The sequence below is a fragment of the Pelecanus crispus genome, chromosome 17, assembly GCF_030463565.1.
Source record: "Pelecanus crispus isolate bPelCri1 chromosome 17, bPelCri1.pri, whole genome shotgun sequence".
In the NCBI taxonomy this organism is placed as follows: domain Eukaryota; kingdom Metazoa; phylum Chordata; class Aves; order Pelecaniformes; family Pelecanidae; genus Pelecanus; species Pelecanus crispus.
Window position 1 is genome coordinate 223397 of NC_134659.1, and position 15896 is coordinate 239292.

At 38.5% G+C, this 15896-nt stretch overlaps 1 protein-coding gene across 1 annotated transcript; it reads right to left on the minus strand.

Moving 5' to 3' along the window:
* Positions 1-3448: 3448 nt before the first annotated feature.
* On the minus strand, positions 3449-12549 carry TSHB (thyroid stimulating hormone subunit beta). The gene is made up of 3 exons (XM_075722456.1): positions 12521-12549; positions 4457-4619; positions 3449-3691 (listed from the first exon to the last, which is right to left on the minus strand). Exons 2-3 carry the CDS (start codon positions 4616-4618, stop codon positions 3449-3451), a joined length of 405 nt encoding a protein of 134 aa, XP_075578571.1. The 5' UTR covers position 4619; positions 12521-12549.
* Positions 12550-15896: the final 3347 nt, after the last annotated feature.

A 15896-nucleotide genomic window follows, 5' to 3' on the forward strand; every position in this document is an offset into this window, starting at 1 on the left:
ATATGCTTTGCATTTCAATCCAAGTAAACTTTGGTAATCGGGTTAAAAAGTCATCTTGTTGGTCAGAAAAGATGTTTACAGACTGATTTATTGCTCTGTCATGCTTTGAATGGAGTTGGGATTAATTAACATGTTTAATAGATGGTAGTGGCACAAACAGGTGCTGCCATGGTTGTAACTGATGCAATACAGTGTAGGATTAGAGCTGTGTAATGAATATATCAGTAGGCTGAAATTACTATTTAGACTTTGCCTCCTGTATATGAGAATAAGGTTACATGCAACAAGCATGGCAAGCTAGATTATTTTGTCTTTATGATTCCTGCTGCAAAAGAAGATTAACATTGCCATTTCATAATCTTTTCTCCCTCTGTGTTAGAAAGGGGTTACTCTTATGTAAAGACATGGCAGTAGGACAAGGGTGCTGAAACACACCAGGTCATTATCACCTTTCCCACAGAGATGTTGACAATTCAGTTACAGGACGCTAAAAGAGCGGGCAATTGACTATTTATTTATCATCCTCACAGAGCATGTGTTTAGTTTGAGTACCTACTTCTAAATATTAATTATTTGATGTTTCTGCTAAAAATTAACTTACACTTTTAGGCAAAACTTTTTAAGGCTCTAAGTGTTGTGGCAGTTGGTATTGTTTCAGGTTGTACCTTTGATTGCTTAAGGGCTATATTCAATGTCGGTCACTTTTTGTACATAGCACGTGGGTCCTGGAAGGGGGGGCACAGAGAGAATTCTTGAGATGAGAAAGGGTGGAGAGCGGGCCATTGATGTCTTCAGCGCTAGTACCTAACCTCTGTGAGGTACAGGTTAGTAACTGCTACTTTTCATAAGAAATCGCACGAGTGAACAGAGATACTGCTATGGATGGTGGCAAGCATCAAATACTCCAGCATCATTCTTAATGAGGGATGAAGAAGAGCAAGAACTGGATTTTCAGGAGAAAACGTAAGGAAATAAGTTACTTTCTGCTTCATTTCAGCATCGCAGTACCTTGTAAGGTCTGCTGTTCTGTACCTGGTTGAAAGTTTGTAGATAGCACCTCACTGCTAACGCAAGTGTGCAATGTCAAACCTGCTGTGCTCAGAGGAATGGCAACTCTCGGCAACTGGGTTTGTGCATACAGAGGCCATTAAAAGACTTTACAAGAGTCTTAGGACCATCTTGCCAAGACAGGACATTTCATATTTTCTTTTTAATACTTTTCATCTGTTAACTATGGGATGCTATGCAGACTTCACATATGCTTCTTTTAGGACTGTTTGTTTTTCTGCCATCTACTTTCCCTTGTTTGCACACTGAATAGTATAGGAGACTATAAAAATTAAAAGAAAAAAAAGCCCTGCCCTATTCATTTTTCCTAACTGGTTATGTAGTTGTCTCTGGATGCTGTTAACAGTCAGCCCCTAAAATGAACTCTTCACCATAGTTGCCTGCTTGACTCTGGGCTTCAGTATGAAATGGCACCTTGTGCTGCTCCATAAAAAAAAATAAATGGGTGTGTCATTGGGCTTGGCTACCTTCTGGTTTTGCTGGAAGCAAAAATAAACAAAAAGAGAAATAAAAGGTCTATGCCAACAGCTGGGTGTAGAGTGGCTCTGAGGGTTATCAGCAGATTAATTCTCCATGGGCACAATGGCAAGCTTTGAGTATAGTTAGCGGTTCAAACTGGGCATAACAAGTTGGTCTTAATCTTCCTGGCTCTACGAGTTGTTTGGGTCTGTTACTTGCCAAAATAAAGTGAATCTCTGCCTGGATAACTGAAAGAGCATGAATGCTGCTCTCCTGATGTGAACCTGTGGATAAATCTGTTCCACTTAATACTCCACTTTAAAAGTGAAAATGGTTTTTCATAAAGACACATTTGCAATTACTGAACAACTGAGAGCGCTATAGTGAAGTAACCCACTTTACAAGGCAAAATACATAGCTGGGAAGGGGTGAAAAAAGACAAAGCTTTTGGTAGTGATTTAACATGTTAATGGCATGTATAACCTGAAAATGGTATTTAATGGGGTTTTGAACCTTTAGGGCATCTGCACCGAGCTGCAAGTTCTTAGCTCCGAAATCCTTTTTTTTTTTATAGTTACATATTGTTAAAAATCCTTTTACTACAATTTAATGTATTTATACGCTTAGATTTTTTTTTTTTTTTCCTGGCTGCATTTGCAAAGACATGCAGAATGGTAGTGCTGTTCCTCAGCCAAGGAAGCATGGAGAATTTCATTTTTTGTCAGCCCTGTTCATGCCTTCACTGTAGTCTTGCTGCCCTGTCTACAGTACTGCTGGATCAGCAGAGGTTACATTTACTTGAGCAGGGACAATTTAATCCAACTGTGATTTCATCACTCCTGTTGTAGGTAATAGAGGTGAGGGGCAAAGCTGCAACTCTGGCACTGGATTCTATAAGCTCTTCTACTTTGTTTTGGCATCACTTAAACCAGGTGGAAATTAGTTGTCATTCTCTGGGATTGGTTTAGTACAATCATAGCTTGCCACAGAGTCATCAGGTCTACTGAAACAATGGCACTCACGGGGTGGGGCAGGGGGGAATCTCAGCGGAAAGGAAACATTTGTTAGTTTACATTTATTTCCTTATTCCTGGGGCTGCATTTCTCACCTGTGCATGTTCAGCACATAAGGTGGGGCTCAGCTCACATTCCCACTCACAAGGGACCAGCTGACCTGTGTAGGGAAAAAAAGAGTGTTTTCTGAGTTTCAGTTTAAGTTTGATGCTACTACGCTCCCCTTCTGGAGAACAGAGTAGCAAGATTTGAAGCTTCACTGATTCCTCAGTGCTCACAGAGAGACAAGTTTTTCAAACAGTGTACTTCAATAAAAAAAGAGAGGCTTACTCCACTAGTGCAGATACGAAAAAATATGCCCAATGAATGCAGGTCTGGACAACAGTGGTGATGGCATGGATCTATAGCATAGATAGCAAACTCTGTGTGCTTAGTCCCAGTTGACTACACTGAAGTTAGGGTCCTCAAAGAAACTAATATTACATATATGGAAAAATACCATTGCTAATATGAAGGCTGTAAGTATATGTCAAAATCTAAAGCTAATTAAAGTGTTCAATACTAAGAGTATGCTTTTTTTTTTTTTTAACTCTGAAATACATCAAATGTTTTGTCTCTGAGGATCTCTTCACAAAATACCTGGGATTTATGAGCAAAGGCTTATACATACATATAGTCATTTCTTCTTCCCCAGCATAAATTACAGGTGGGTTCTAAATACAAACCTGCAGTCCTGTGATTCTGCTTTTGTGTATGTCACAGAATATCCAGTTAATTGCAGTAACTAGCGATACATCTTTAGAATAAAACTTTGTGCACACCAATTTGCAAACCTGTTATGAAGTATGCTTTTATTTATGTTTAGCTGTGAGCAGAGAGGTACATTTCGACCACATTCTGTTGGAAGCTTACACATTACAGAGCTTCTGTGGTTTAGTGCAGTAGTTTGTCCTAACCTTCTCATGAACACAGTCACTATAATCAGTGTTACATTTACCACACTTGCAGCTCACAGCCACAGGGTAGGAATAGTAAGGGATGGTGTGACGAGGACAGCCTGGAATTAGTGCTGTTTGATACAACATCTCTTTATATGTGCACACGTTCTGCGACAGAGCACTTTTGAGTAGCAGCTTCTTGCCATTGCTGTCCTACAAAAGAAAAAAGAAATGCATTGTTTCACTGAAGCATACGTGAGTGTCAGAAGACTTCCTTTGACATTTTCGCAAATGTGCAGAAAGCAAACCTCTTTACACTTAGACTGGCTCCAATGTTTTCAGCATACTTCTGTTCAGATCTGCAATTTTGAATCTGCATGCAACTGGGGCTCTCTACCCCCACAGATATGCTCACCTTGCTTTTATGGTTTTAACTGATCTGCTTGGCTCAGAGTGCTTGTCTCAGAATGCTAACAGTGCTTTGTAATCTGTACTGGCTGCCTACTGACCAAGGGTGGAACTTAAAATGCTGTGTTGGACAGTGAAGCTCAAGCATAGTGTTTGGCATGCCTACATGCGAGATGATACTCTCCACAGCTAGCTGTCGTAACAGTAGTGGGAGTAGAAGTTACCCAAGTCATTTACATGAAATAAGAGTGACTAAATATAATCTGCTTCTCACCTGTTTCATCCTGACCCCACAAGCTGCCTACAGAGGCTCTGCAGTGGCAGCAGCAGTCAGTTCTCTGCTATGCCACTGGTATTATAAACTCCATAGCTCCAGAGGCTTGGCATTTCTCATCCACGCCTTCGCAAAAAGCTAACTTGAAAACATGATGATAGCGTGATTTTTCTGTCTGTGACAAACACTATTAGAATTGGATCATTTACACACCATTTTCCAGTGAGAATAGGCACTTGTTTTGCAGTGATGGCCATTACAGAAACAACTGCCTGAAACAGAGTAATGCCTTGTACCCGAGTCATGCAAAATCCAGCGCAGATGGTGGTGTTGATGGCCAGGCAGTAGGCACATTCCCTTTTCTCCACATGGATTATATACTCAGAAGGAGCACAAAGTGATGCTGTGTGACCGAAAGTCAGGCCAAAGAGGAGAGACATCACAAAGAAGGGAGTCATGCTAGACGGGGAAAAACAAACAAAGCAAACCCTAAGTAAAATTAGATGAACCTTCCAGCCCTTTTCTCAGAATTTGGGAACAACAGTTATGATAGTCACAGACGAGAAGTAACCTTAACTTTTTTAGCTACAGCCTGACTAATTCTTTCCAATCTCAGACCTTTAATTGAAATAGTACTAACCACTAAACAGAAAGCAAAGGTAAACAGGCCATTAACAACATACAACAAATTAACTTTTTCCCCACTAAAGCATATTACATGGAACTTTTCACTAATGAGTGTGATAAAATGCTGACACAGAAAAATAATAGGAGCTAAAGGATTTGAAAATGTGACATATGTGAAAGAACATGAGCTCTAGAATTAACCAGAGATGCTAAAATAATCTCACTGGTTTAAAAATAGTTTTCTAAAGAAAGCTTCTTATAAAATGTTCAAGAGAGAAAAAGAAACAGCTGTGCATATCAGGCATTCCACTGTATTTTTTACTTTCTAGTTGGCTTAGAGGCATGATGAAATGGGAACACTGCCATGAATTAAATAATAGATTCAAGCAAATTACAATTAAGAACATCAGCAAAGAGTTCAAATCAATGAATCCCCACTTTATCTGTCTATTGTGCTGACCTCATTTCTCAGACCTGCTGGGGAATCCCGAGAACAAAGCTTTGATTAGCTCCGAGACAATTCCAGGGTCTACTCTATAGCCTCTAAAGTACGAACTTTAAATGGCAGCGTCTACAAACATATGGACGTCACCCTCGAGTCTCTTCCAGCTGTCAGTTTCCCATAGCAAAAGCCATTCATTAGAGAGTCTGGTTTAACCTGTAGCTGCAACAATGCAAGTCTGGAAAGACCAACCTCTTGTCAGCTGAATTCTTCCCTATTACAGGAACCTGATTCTGCCTTGAGCTGGGAGAGGCAGTGACCCAGCACAAGCTCTGTGTGCGCTTTATACTCTCCAGGCTAATTCCAGGCTGATCTTACTGTTTATATAATTGCATCTGAATTGCTGCTTTCTTATCGCAAAGTCATCTATTGAAAATTCATACTGAACCACAAAGCAAATGTGATAGGAACAAATGTGTCCATAATATCCTAACCTGGAAACTGGAGCTGGAAATCTAATTATTTTAACAGTCATTCTCTTCTCAGGCTTTTAAACTAACCACTGCTTTAAAAAAGTTATTGATTAATGTAATCGCTACATAGGACAGCAACATCATGACAGGAAGGTTAGCATGGAAAGGGAGCCATCCTGAATCACATATGAATAATTCTACACCTATGTGTTGCAGACGTTTAATGAAGTCTGGTTTGCTCAGTTTGCTCTTTACCAGGCAGGCACAACGGAGAGATGCAGTGCTATACGCATAAAGTAACAAATCTCAAATCAAAGCAATTGCTCTACAGTGTGGTTAGGTACCACCTGACTGACTTATTCGAACAAAACACACTGAGAAATTATCTGGCCTTGAATCTGCTGAGCAAATACTGAAGTAACAAGCAATTCACTCTGAAATACTACTAGATAGGGGAAAAACTTTTAGGAAACCACTCCTTGTAGCACAATGAGAAGGAAAATATTGCACCCACACCAGTGAAACCAAGACGTCCACAGATGAGGGAAAAACACTCACGCTTAGGGCTCTGTGGAACGCCTGGGAGGAGCAAAAGTGAGAAAGGCTCAAGTCAGCATGCACGCCTTGCACTGATTCAGCACAAAGCCACTGTCCTGACTGCTTCATCCGCGCCGAGCCAGCCTTCTCACCGTGCTTATTCACTGCAGCTAACACACACCCTTCCAGTTCATCACCTAGCTGCCATCTGGACTTTGATCTGATGTATGTCTTACGCATGTCAGCCGCATTCTTGATTCACGTAGCCATAAGAAATACGATAAAGTTGAGTTTGAGCTGGTAAACGTGGTCACTTTGGGCTGTTGGAGGAGTGATCCAGTCAGTCCCGATTGGTGGTTAGCTAATTCCTGAATAAGATTGTCTCCTTTTCCTGTGGTTTCGGACTGCTGCACACAGCTTTGTGTCCTGGACTAATTCTTCAAGGGCTTTTTTTTTATAACATGATAACATTCTTGTTCTATTAAGACTAGCCAAATGCTTTCTGTTTTCATGGCGTCTTTAATTATGGGCTAATTTCTACCGTATAACTTCTCAGGAATTAATATAACTCTTTCTGGCTTAAGGACACGAGCAGAGCATTAATTGTACTCTCAGTAACATCTGTCCATATACACTTAGCAACAGAAGTATAACACTGTTACTTTGCTACTACTCCAATATGTTATTTAACTCTGTTTTTTTCCGACATATTTTAAATGCAGTTAAACATACAGGCTCTATGATTATACACATACATACACCCATATGTACTTAATGTGTGTATATACATACACACACACACACATTATATATACACATACACATTACATATATATGTATGGGTTTGGTTGTTTAAAACTTTAATCACAGAAAAGAATGTTCATTCTTGGAAAATCTTAAGAGTACTTCAAAGGAGACAATGATCCTGAAAGGAAAAGGAAACAATTCCTAAAACTAAATCCTGGAGAGGACAAAAAGTGTCCAAAATAAGAATTAAAAAATGGCATTCCTAAAGCAAGAATATCGCATTGACCCTTGCATGCCTAGCTGAAGTAGGTACAGCTGATTCTTTTCTCTAAAGATTTCACAGCTATTTACAAGTACAGTTTTAGGCAATTGGAGCTATATTTGTATACACTGGTTCTGACAGGAAGACACCCACACCCAGGTTTAAAGTGTCCTCAACATATCCTATAAGAATATAGGCAGAGGACAGATCAGAGTATGAAGGCATATATCCTTTGCTGCCTCAAAGCAATAGTTTCTCTGATTTGAGAAAAACAGGTGTAACTGGGGGGTGGTGGAGGCAGGATTCAGATTAGGGTAAAAAAGGATTAAGAATTTGCTTTAAGAGGATTTAGGGAAATGTTGTCTGCAAACATCAACAGAAAAGAAAAAAATAACAATGCTTGAAAGTCTCTCATAGTGAGGATGAAAAAGAGAATGCAACAACAAAAACTATAGCAATAAAAAAAAAGGAAAACAAACAACAATCACAGTTAGAAGTGATAAAATGTAGAAAACTCACACGGGAAGCTGGAAACTACGAAATAGACTTCTGTCAGGACAGAGGCCAACAGTAATGTCAAGGGACATTACCAGATGAAGACAAGCTGTTGATGCAGAGTAAGTGCGAAGTCCAGTAAATACGTGTGCATTTGAAAATGTAGTGGCTGAACAACCAATCATATTTGCAACAAAAATTATTACATAAATTGTATAAGGAATAAATATTTTAAAATCAACATCATTAGCTAGCTAACGCTAATTTCAACAAGTCTTGGAATACTGAGGAAATTTCAAAACATTAAGAAAAGTGCTGATATTATGCCAGTATTTAAAGAGAGAATGTTGACCCAGGTAACTCTCAACCAGCTAGCCTGACATCTATCCCTGATAAATCAGGTAAAATAACAGAAAGTTGATACAGGATTTGAGCAATAAAGAATTAACAGATGAGAACATAATTAATGCCTGTCAAGATGGTGTTACATAAAATAGGTCATGCCACACAAACCTGATTTCATTCTTTGAGGTGATTACAAATTTAGTTGTTAAGGCAACTGCATAGATGCGGTGTCCTTGGTTCCATCTGTCCAGAGCCCCATTGTCATGAAGATTTGGAGCTATTAGGCAGAGTCCAGCATGGTGTATGCTGAATGTCAGGAATTACTAATCACTGGAGCAGGTAGTATAATTTCAGCAGTGCATTTATTCACTGCAACTTTTTTACCCAGCCTCTGAATGCACTGCAGTGCACTACAGAAATATCTGACCAAGTATTAAGAATGAGAATTAATTTATCTGGAAGCACCGTAAATTGGTCTGAGTGGACCTTGAAACTTATGTGACTCCTGCTGCTCATACTCAGGTTAGCTCCACACTGGTAGGGACACAGAACCTCTTGGCTACTTGGCTACCTCTTTGCTGGCATCATGTTAGCCTGCCCGTCTATCAGAGATGCACTGAACCTCACCAGAGTGATACACACATTCACATCTCCTCAGTAATTTACACAAACTATTAAGCTGGTAGAAAAACCTTTCCTTGATTGTCCTTCTGGATGTGACCATAGAGTTCATTCCCTACGGACCCCTCTGAACGCTTGATGGGAGTGAGATCCCACTACCTGCTGGGAGCAGCAAGACACAAGGCTGTGGCGGGACAAAGTCCAGCGTGGCAATCTGTGAGTACCCCAGGCTTCTTTCATAGTTTCCTAAAATCCATAGTTTAAAGTCTGATGCTTATGGATCCATTTCTTTGGTTGCCCCCCTGCTGACCTGCACGGCATTCAGTGATAGAAATTTTTAATGTGCTTTTACAGCCATCGGCTTTGTAACCCTGTTCTGGAACAGCCAGTTACACTGTGAATTATTAATCTTTAACCTTTCTGTTAGCTAAACCAACCCATTCACTGACATCAGTTATTTTACACTTTCTTGTTTCTACTGCATATAGTACTGTGGGTATTAAAATAAAAACATGTCCATGATTGCAAACAACAGAGAATTAGAAGCTATGCCAATGAAAAACAAAGCCAATCAGATTTCTAAAAAGATTAGTATTCTGGCAGAGGACTTATTTCCAACCCCATCCTGTTGCAGACCTCCACTGATGAAAGGAAATAAGATCCTAACATGCTGCCATAGAAACAAGTGTTTTTGCCAGGTTTTGCATTTAAACAGACTGTGGCTGCTGAATTTTCAAAGCTAATCTGTCTATTGCAAGTCTCTCTGTAATAGCTTGAAGCATAGCTCTCTTAAATTTATAAATTCACAGATGACCGCTCTTCTCTTTCTTTCCTAGGATTAGCTGCAGCATTTTTTCCTATCAACCACAGATTAAAACAGCAATTGTCTTTGTTCCATATCATCTGCCAACGATCTCCATTTATGGTCTGAAAATACTTCATAATCCTATTTGCTGTTTGGCTCATATGATAGACCACTTTGTATTTGGTTTCATTTCTTTGGAAAGTGCTAGATATTTTTGTTAATCTAAGATATACAATCACTACACTGAGGACAAAATTTAAAAAAAACCAAACAACAACAACGAAGACGAACCAGAAGCCTTCTGCAGTATTATCAAGGATTAATGGCTATACCCACCCAATATCAGAACAGTGCTAAGGGGTAAAAGTCGCAGACACTTTTCAGTTTTGAAGGGCTGTGTCGTACACCCGACTGGACCAGCAGTCTGATAAGCAGCAGGCAGTCAGACAAGATCTTCACTGATGAAGATCTGGTATGGAGACTTGACACCGTGCACGTACAATTGACTTTTTTAAGATCAGAATAAACTAATTACATAGGCTCAGTATGAACATCAGGGAATGTTTCTGTTTCTCCTTTTAGGCTCTGGGCATGCAGGCCTGTTGGATGCTGCTCTTGCCCAACACGCATTCCTCTCTCAAGCATTTTCACACGCCCACCTGAAAAAAGAAGTGTCCACCACAGCTTGACAGGCTGTGAAGCCTGCCAAAGTGAATGCCTCCCACTAAGGAAGCCACTCAGACATTCCACCTAAAAGGAAGGAAAAGGGAAGACTGGTTTTCCTCGGGAACCCTTCTGCCCCAAGATACTCCTGGTAGAAGCAAGGCAAACTAAATTAAAAATTTTGATATCTAGGGACGGAAAAGGTTCTAGGAATAACACTGTTGTTTGTACTGGTTTCGTTGTTGGTTTGTTTTTTTTTTTCCTTCTTATTAGACACATTTAACTCCTGTAGCAATTTTTTAAAAAATCCTTTTAGTTTAGAAATTTAAAGGAATATTATTATTACTGTTTTAGAAATAGTTGTCCTTTATAATAACTATCATGCATACCTGAGGGTTTTTAAAATACATCTTTTAAATCAAGATTTTAATATCTTCCTTATATACGCTTGGGGAGAACTGTTTAAAGCAATTCTTCCAGTACAGTGTCCAATCCTGAAAAAGCTACTTTTTAAAGCCACTGTGAAGTACGATCAGCAACTGCTGACATGTAACATTCCCCTTCCGCTAATATTATCCAGCTGCTTTCAATCAGGTGAGGCCAGCACAAGTGTGGCTCTACTGACTGATCTAACCCCAGCACAGCTTCACTGCTTCCCGCAGACACTCCTGCGTTCCGCCCAGTGCTGCGGGGAGGGTGTTGGAGAGCCCGCACGGACGGGCACAGGCTGAGACATTGGATCTACCTGTGAGTCCGCATACTCCTGCACTTGCTAGCTTGGATGAGTCCTAAAAGTGTGATTTTCCTAAGGTCTGTTCTTATTTTCCACATTCTATTTTGCACTCTCTGCTCTTGCAGCTTTTAAACAAAACAAATTTTTAAATACCATTTGGAAATAACTATCAGTAGCGTCGAGTGACAACTACAATATACCTGGAACTGCTTGCCTATGCTAAGCCTCTACTGTAGTTTTAAACTCTGGCAGTGGTTACATTCTTCTTTTTTTAAGTAAGATACAAAATGTGCGTTTTCTTAAGTTGCCCGAATAACCTTGTGGTCCGATTTGAAATACTCGTAATATTGTATCAAGTTTCATCACAGTTCTAGAGTATTCCATTTCATGACACAGTACATAAAAAACACTGTTGCACAATATCCTGTGCATTTATCAACAAAGAAAACAGACCAAAGAGATATATTTTTGGACCACTTGCTAGGGGAAGGCCTGCCTTTATACAGTGCTACCACAAGATATGAGTCTCTTGCTGCATCTCAGTCTTATCCAGTATAGAATTTAAATATAAGTACTGGGTAATCACAGGGGTTGGAAAATTCATTTTAGAAATTCAACTTTTGAGTAAACACCCAACACTCTGTACTAATGAAATAACAAGCTAATAATTTTGAAACTTCCTGTGCTTAATAAAGCCATGATGGACAAGTGATACTGACTTGACATTTGAATATTTTATGAGAGATCCAAGACGAGCATTAGAATAGGTATGTGTTCATTATTTGTCTTCTCAGAACTGAATTTTCAATTCAACTTTTTAGGCTTTCCCCTCTTCTGCTTTTGTTTTAGGCTGTTTTAACAGACAGGTGTACTAAAAAGTTATTACTTATCACATAGAAAAAATAATTCTCAATTAAAAGCAACTATCTGCACCAGAAATTTGAGATCATGCATTAAACATGTGGCCAACATAAGTATTTAAATTGAATCATCTTTTTTAATACATATGTTTTACAATCTGTAGACCCAGGGCTACTCAGTTGTCCGGTAAGTAAATTCAAGGAAAACTATTATTTGTTCCCAAGGCAATTCAGAAAATGAGGAAAGAGCAGATTAAACAAAGACAAATAAAGTCGCTGCTGAACAAGAAAAGTGAGAGAATATAACGAATGGAATTCAAGCTATGCATTTTCCAATCCTTTTCACTTGTGGTTACGTTATGGGAAAGTACTTTGTTCAGGCCAAAGATTATGTATTTCTTATAAAAGAGACCATACAAAGACACAGAGTGGATCTGGAAAAACAACAGTAAGTTTTATAGCATCCAGTATTTCAGCTAAAGTCAATCAAACCAAGGTGCAAAATGCAGCTCTCGGCTGGAATAGAGAAAGGCTCAGAAGGGACAGGAGCGGTTCCTCTGCTTTAATAACCACATCGCATCTGGCACGCGTTGCACGTAACACCACTCACCACGCACAGGAGGCCTCCAGACACCACGAGGCTCGAGCTGGTTGTCGCTCTGCCACCAACATTTTTATCATTTAAAAGAGCTGCGAGTCGAGCAACACCAGAAATGCTGAAACCAAGCGATCGGCTTTTCGCAACCATGCCAGTTACCATCCTTGAAGCCCTGACTCCAAATCACACAGCCCAGGCTTCAGGTACATGTCACGACATACGACAGCAGCATTTCCTTGAATCGCTGGGGCCAGACCTGTTTATTTTAGTTGAAGCCACAGCACAGATGAAGAGCTATACCGAGAACTTGATGTAAAAGTTTGAAGGGCTAGGACATACCGTTCTGTTCATGGGGGAGTTGAAGAGGTGGTAGCAGGAAAGTGATAGCATCTGCCTTAGAGAAAAAGGAAAAATATTTAAAGTACTAGAGGAAAAAACTGCACACGTGGTAAATAAGGATGACAGGAAGACGGCAGATGTGGTAAGGCCAGAGCACTGCTCACCCTCCTGGAAGTATTTGACAGAAAAGGAGCTGGAGAACTGTGTTAGCAATGTTATGAAGGGAAGTAATAATAGATACCAACATTTCCAAATGCTTGCTTTAAGTGAAGGTAACCTGGTATCGACAAACTTCCTGTTGGAAGCTGCAGGTCCTCAGCTGCTCTGTTGAAAGAATAAACTGGTATCCGCAGTCATTATCAATTCTATTCTTGCTTGGAAGACAGATTATACCTCAGACACTGAAGGCCACATCCTCCTTAAAATTGATTAGTAAAGGCCCAGAGTAAAAAGAAATGCAACAAATGTAGCATGGATACGTATTTCACTGGAAATAGCAGTGAAAAAAGGAAATACTCTGTTTAATTGATAACTACATTTATCAGCACAGGTTAATATACTTTTTAAAACCTTGTGAAAAAGGCATTTAGAAATAAGCTCATCTTGCTAATACTGTTAAATAAAGCATATCTCTCTCTCTCTCTCTCTACTTGTAGTAAATGGGACTAGCCAATAACAAATATCATGGTTAATATCGGAATATAGCCTTTAAAACTTTAATAAAATTCCACAGATAAAAGTGTCAATATCGACTACTATGAACAGCTGCTGCTGGTAGCTTTCAATTTTTACTTTTTTGAATTGTGTGCTACCTGAAGGATTCACAAGCCAAAGCACATACATTTATTAATTTTAATTTGCTTTTCCTACACAAATGGGATTAATGCCTAACAAAGTTATTTATATTTTCAGTTTTATTTACTATATATGGTCCATTCACAGAAACAGGCATAGTATGAGGCAAAAATGATTTTACATCCTTCCTAGTTGATTACATTTCCTGTAAGCTTCTATAGCGTCACTAACAGTATTTTTGCAATTTTGTAGATGATTTATACAATACACCACATGACACACTCATAACATCAGGAGGATTGCATGATGCACCACAGATTCACAGCCCTGCTACGACAGTACTGGAAAATAACGAGCTCCTAACTGATTACTTACCATTTGAGTCTAGATGTGGGCAGCACAGGCTTGAATTTTTACCTGTTCAAGTGGAAAGACTTTTCTGCACCTTGAAGACACTTTAATTACCACAAGACTCACTGTGACATGCAGAAACTCTTACAATAGTTAACTAGCATTTCTAATTCTTACTGCTTAAGTTTCTTGCCACTTCTTTTCCTACAATGTCAGATACTGTACATATACCACTATACTGGAAATCATGTTTGGTAGATACCGATTTATTTTCCATGTAAAATCTCCATAAAAAATCGTTTAAATCCTATTTTTTATAGCAAGGCATTCAAATATCACATTCTGGAATGAGCAAAGCTATGAATGTGGCTAGGCTAGGTTTGATGTGGATTTTGAATCTTAACTTCAAGATTGCAAAATTATCGTTCATGGATCTATGTGTGAGCCATAGCTGAGAAGACTAGGTAGTAGAAGTCTCATTATACTCAGAAACAATTGGAATTTTTATTTTTGATTGCTCAGTAACTAGTTTAGGAGTCAAGTCTGCATATCTGTTGAAGATGTCCACAACAGCAACAGTCAACATTAGAAATACACCATCTTGAAATGAAGTAACAAACCTTGGCAGGTATTTAGATCTTGTATAAAACACCACCCCCTATTAAAATAAATGTCAAACTGCACATATATGTTGCATTTCCAGTGACTGCATTTTCTTTTTCCTGCAAAGTAGCTGAAGAGATACTAGTAAGTAACACCCCGAACTAAAATTAACAATAACTGACTTTGCATTAACATTCTCTGTATCCAGTCAAAAAATAAGTAACTAATGTATCTGGGAGAGATTTAAATGGATTACTTCACTTATGGTAAAATAATCTTTCTTGGAAAGAACAGACATCTGGAATTTGTGTGTTATAAACAGCTTCTGTTCTTCGTTTGGTCTAATTTACACTATGTAAACAGATATATTATAAAACCTCAATATTCCGCAAACATGTGAAGTATCTTTCCAGCAAGAAAAGTCATTCTAACTTCTCAGAAAATTTGCTTGCGTAACAGAATCCATTTCCAAATATGGAGGAAAACCCCAGTATATTCTTTCAGATCTTTGGGGAGTACTTGCCAGTAACATAAAAAAAAAAAAATTATTAATGTCACTGCTTAACAGATAAGGCATAAGGAACCCAAACTACTAGCCTATACAAAAATTGCTACACAAAAAGAATGAAGTACATATGTTTTGCTACCCACCTTCAGATAAATCCAGGATTTTGATTTTTCATAATATTTTGAGAGGTACCTGTAGTTTTCTTGTTATCTCTAGGCTCTGAAGCACGTTTTTGTTGTTGTTGTGAAACCAAGATTAATCAAGGATTAACGCAGAAATATATGTTACTCTAAACTATTCTTACATGTACATGGCAGAAGCTGTTAGTCCTTAGGAAGGCTGCCTGGTGATTTATATCTGTGTTCTAATACATAAAGCAACAACATTTGGCCCCACTTCACATTTCAGAAAAACAATTTAATGACATCTTAACATTGTTTTTACAATATTAAAACGTGTGCATATTTTGTTCATTATGAAGCTCAAATCTTTTTAAATCAAAGTAATTCTATTGAAAATGCAATTTTAAAAGTTTCAAAACTGTTTTAACATACTGAAATAGTAGCTATTGAAAACAAAAGTCTAAAAAGACACTTCTGACAACACTTAAAATGAACAAAAAAAGCAAGACGACTTCAAGTAAAAGTGCATGCATTTTAACAGCTTCAGTATTTCTTTCACTAAATAATATCCTTTTGTGAATTATGTATTAAAAGAGAGTAAATTTAGAAGAACAAAACTGCATTTCTTTAAAACCAGTATTTCTAATGCCAGACTTTTTTTCTTTTTTCTTTTTTCTTTTTGCAACAGCTTCCTATGTAGCTATACTTATTTCTAAACTTAAAAATGGGCTAATTTGTCTCCCAACTTTTTATAGCATAGGGAATGAAATGTAGAAAATGCTCTGCAGGTGGACGTAGTTATGTATCTAT

What these genes read in the sequence shown, in the direction of transcription:
- TSHB (XM_075722456.1), bottom strand. Translation starts at nt 4,618, where the DNA reads ATGACTCCCTTCTTTGTGATGTCTCTCCTCTTTGGCCTGACTTTCGGT. An exon ending in CTGGATTTTGCATGACTCGG is followed by an intron (nt 3,692 to 4,456) that starts GTACAAGGCATT and finishes TTTCTTTTGTAG; the next exon opens with GACAGCAATGGCAAGAAGCT.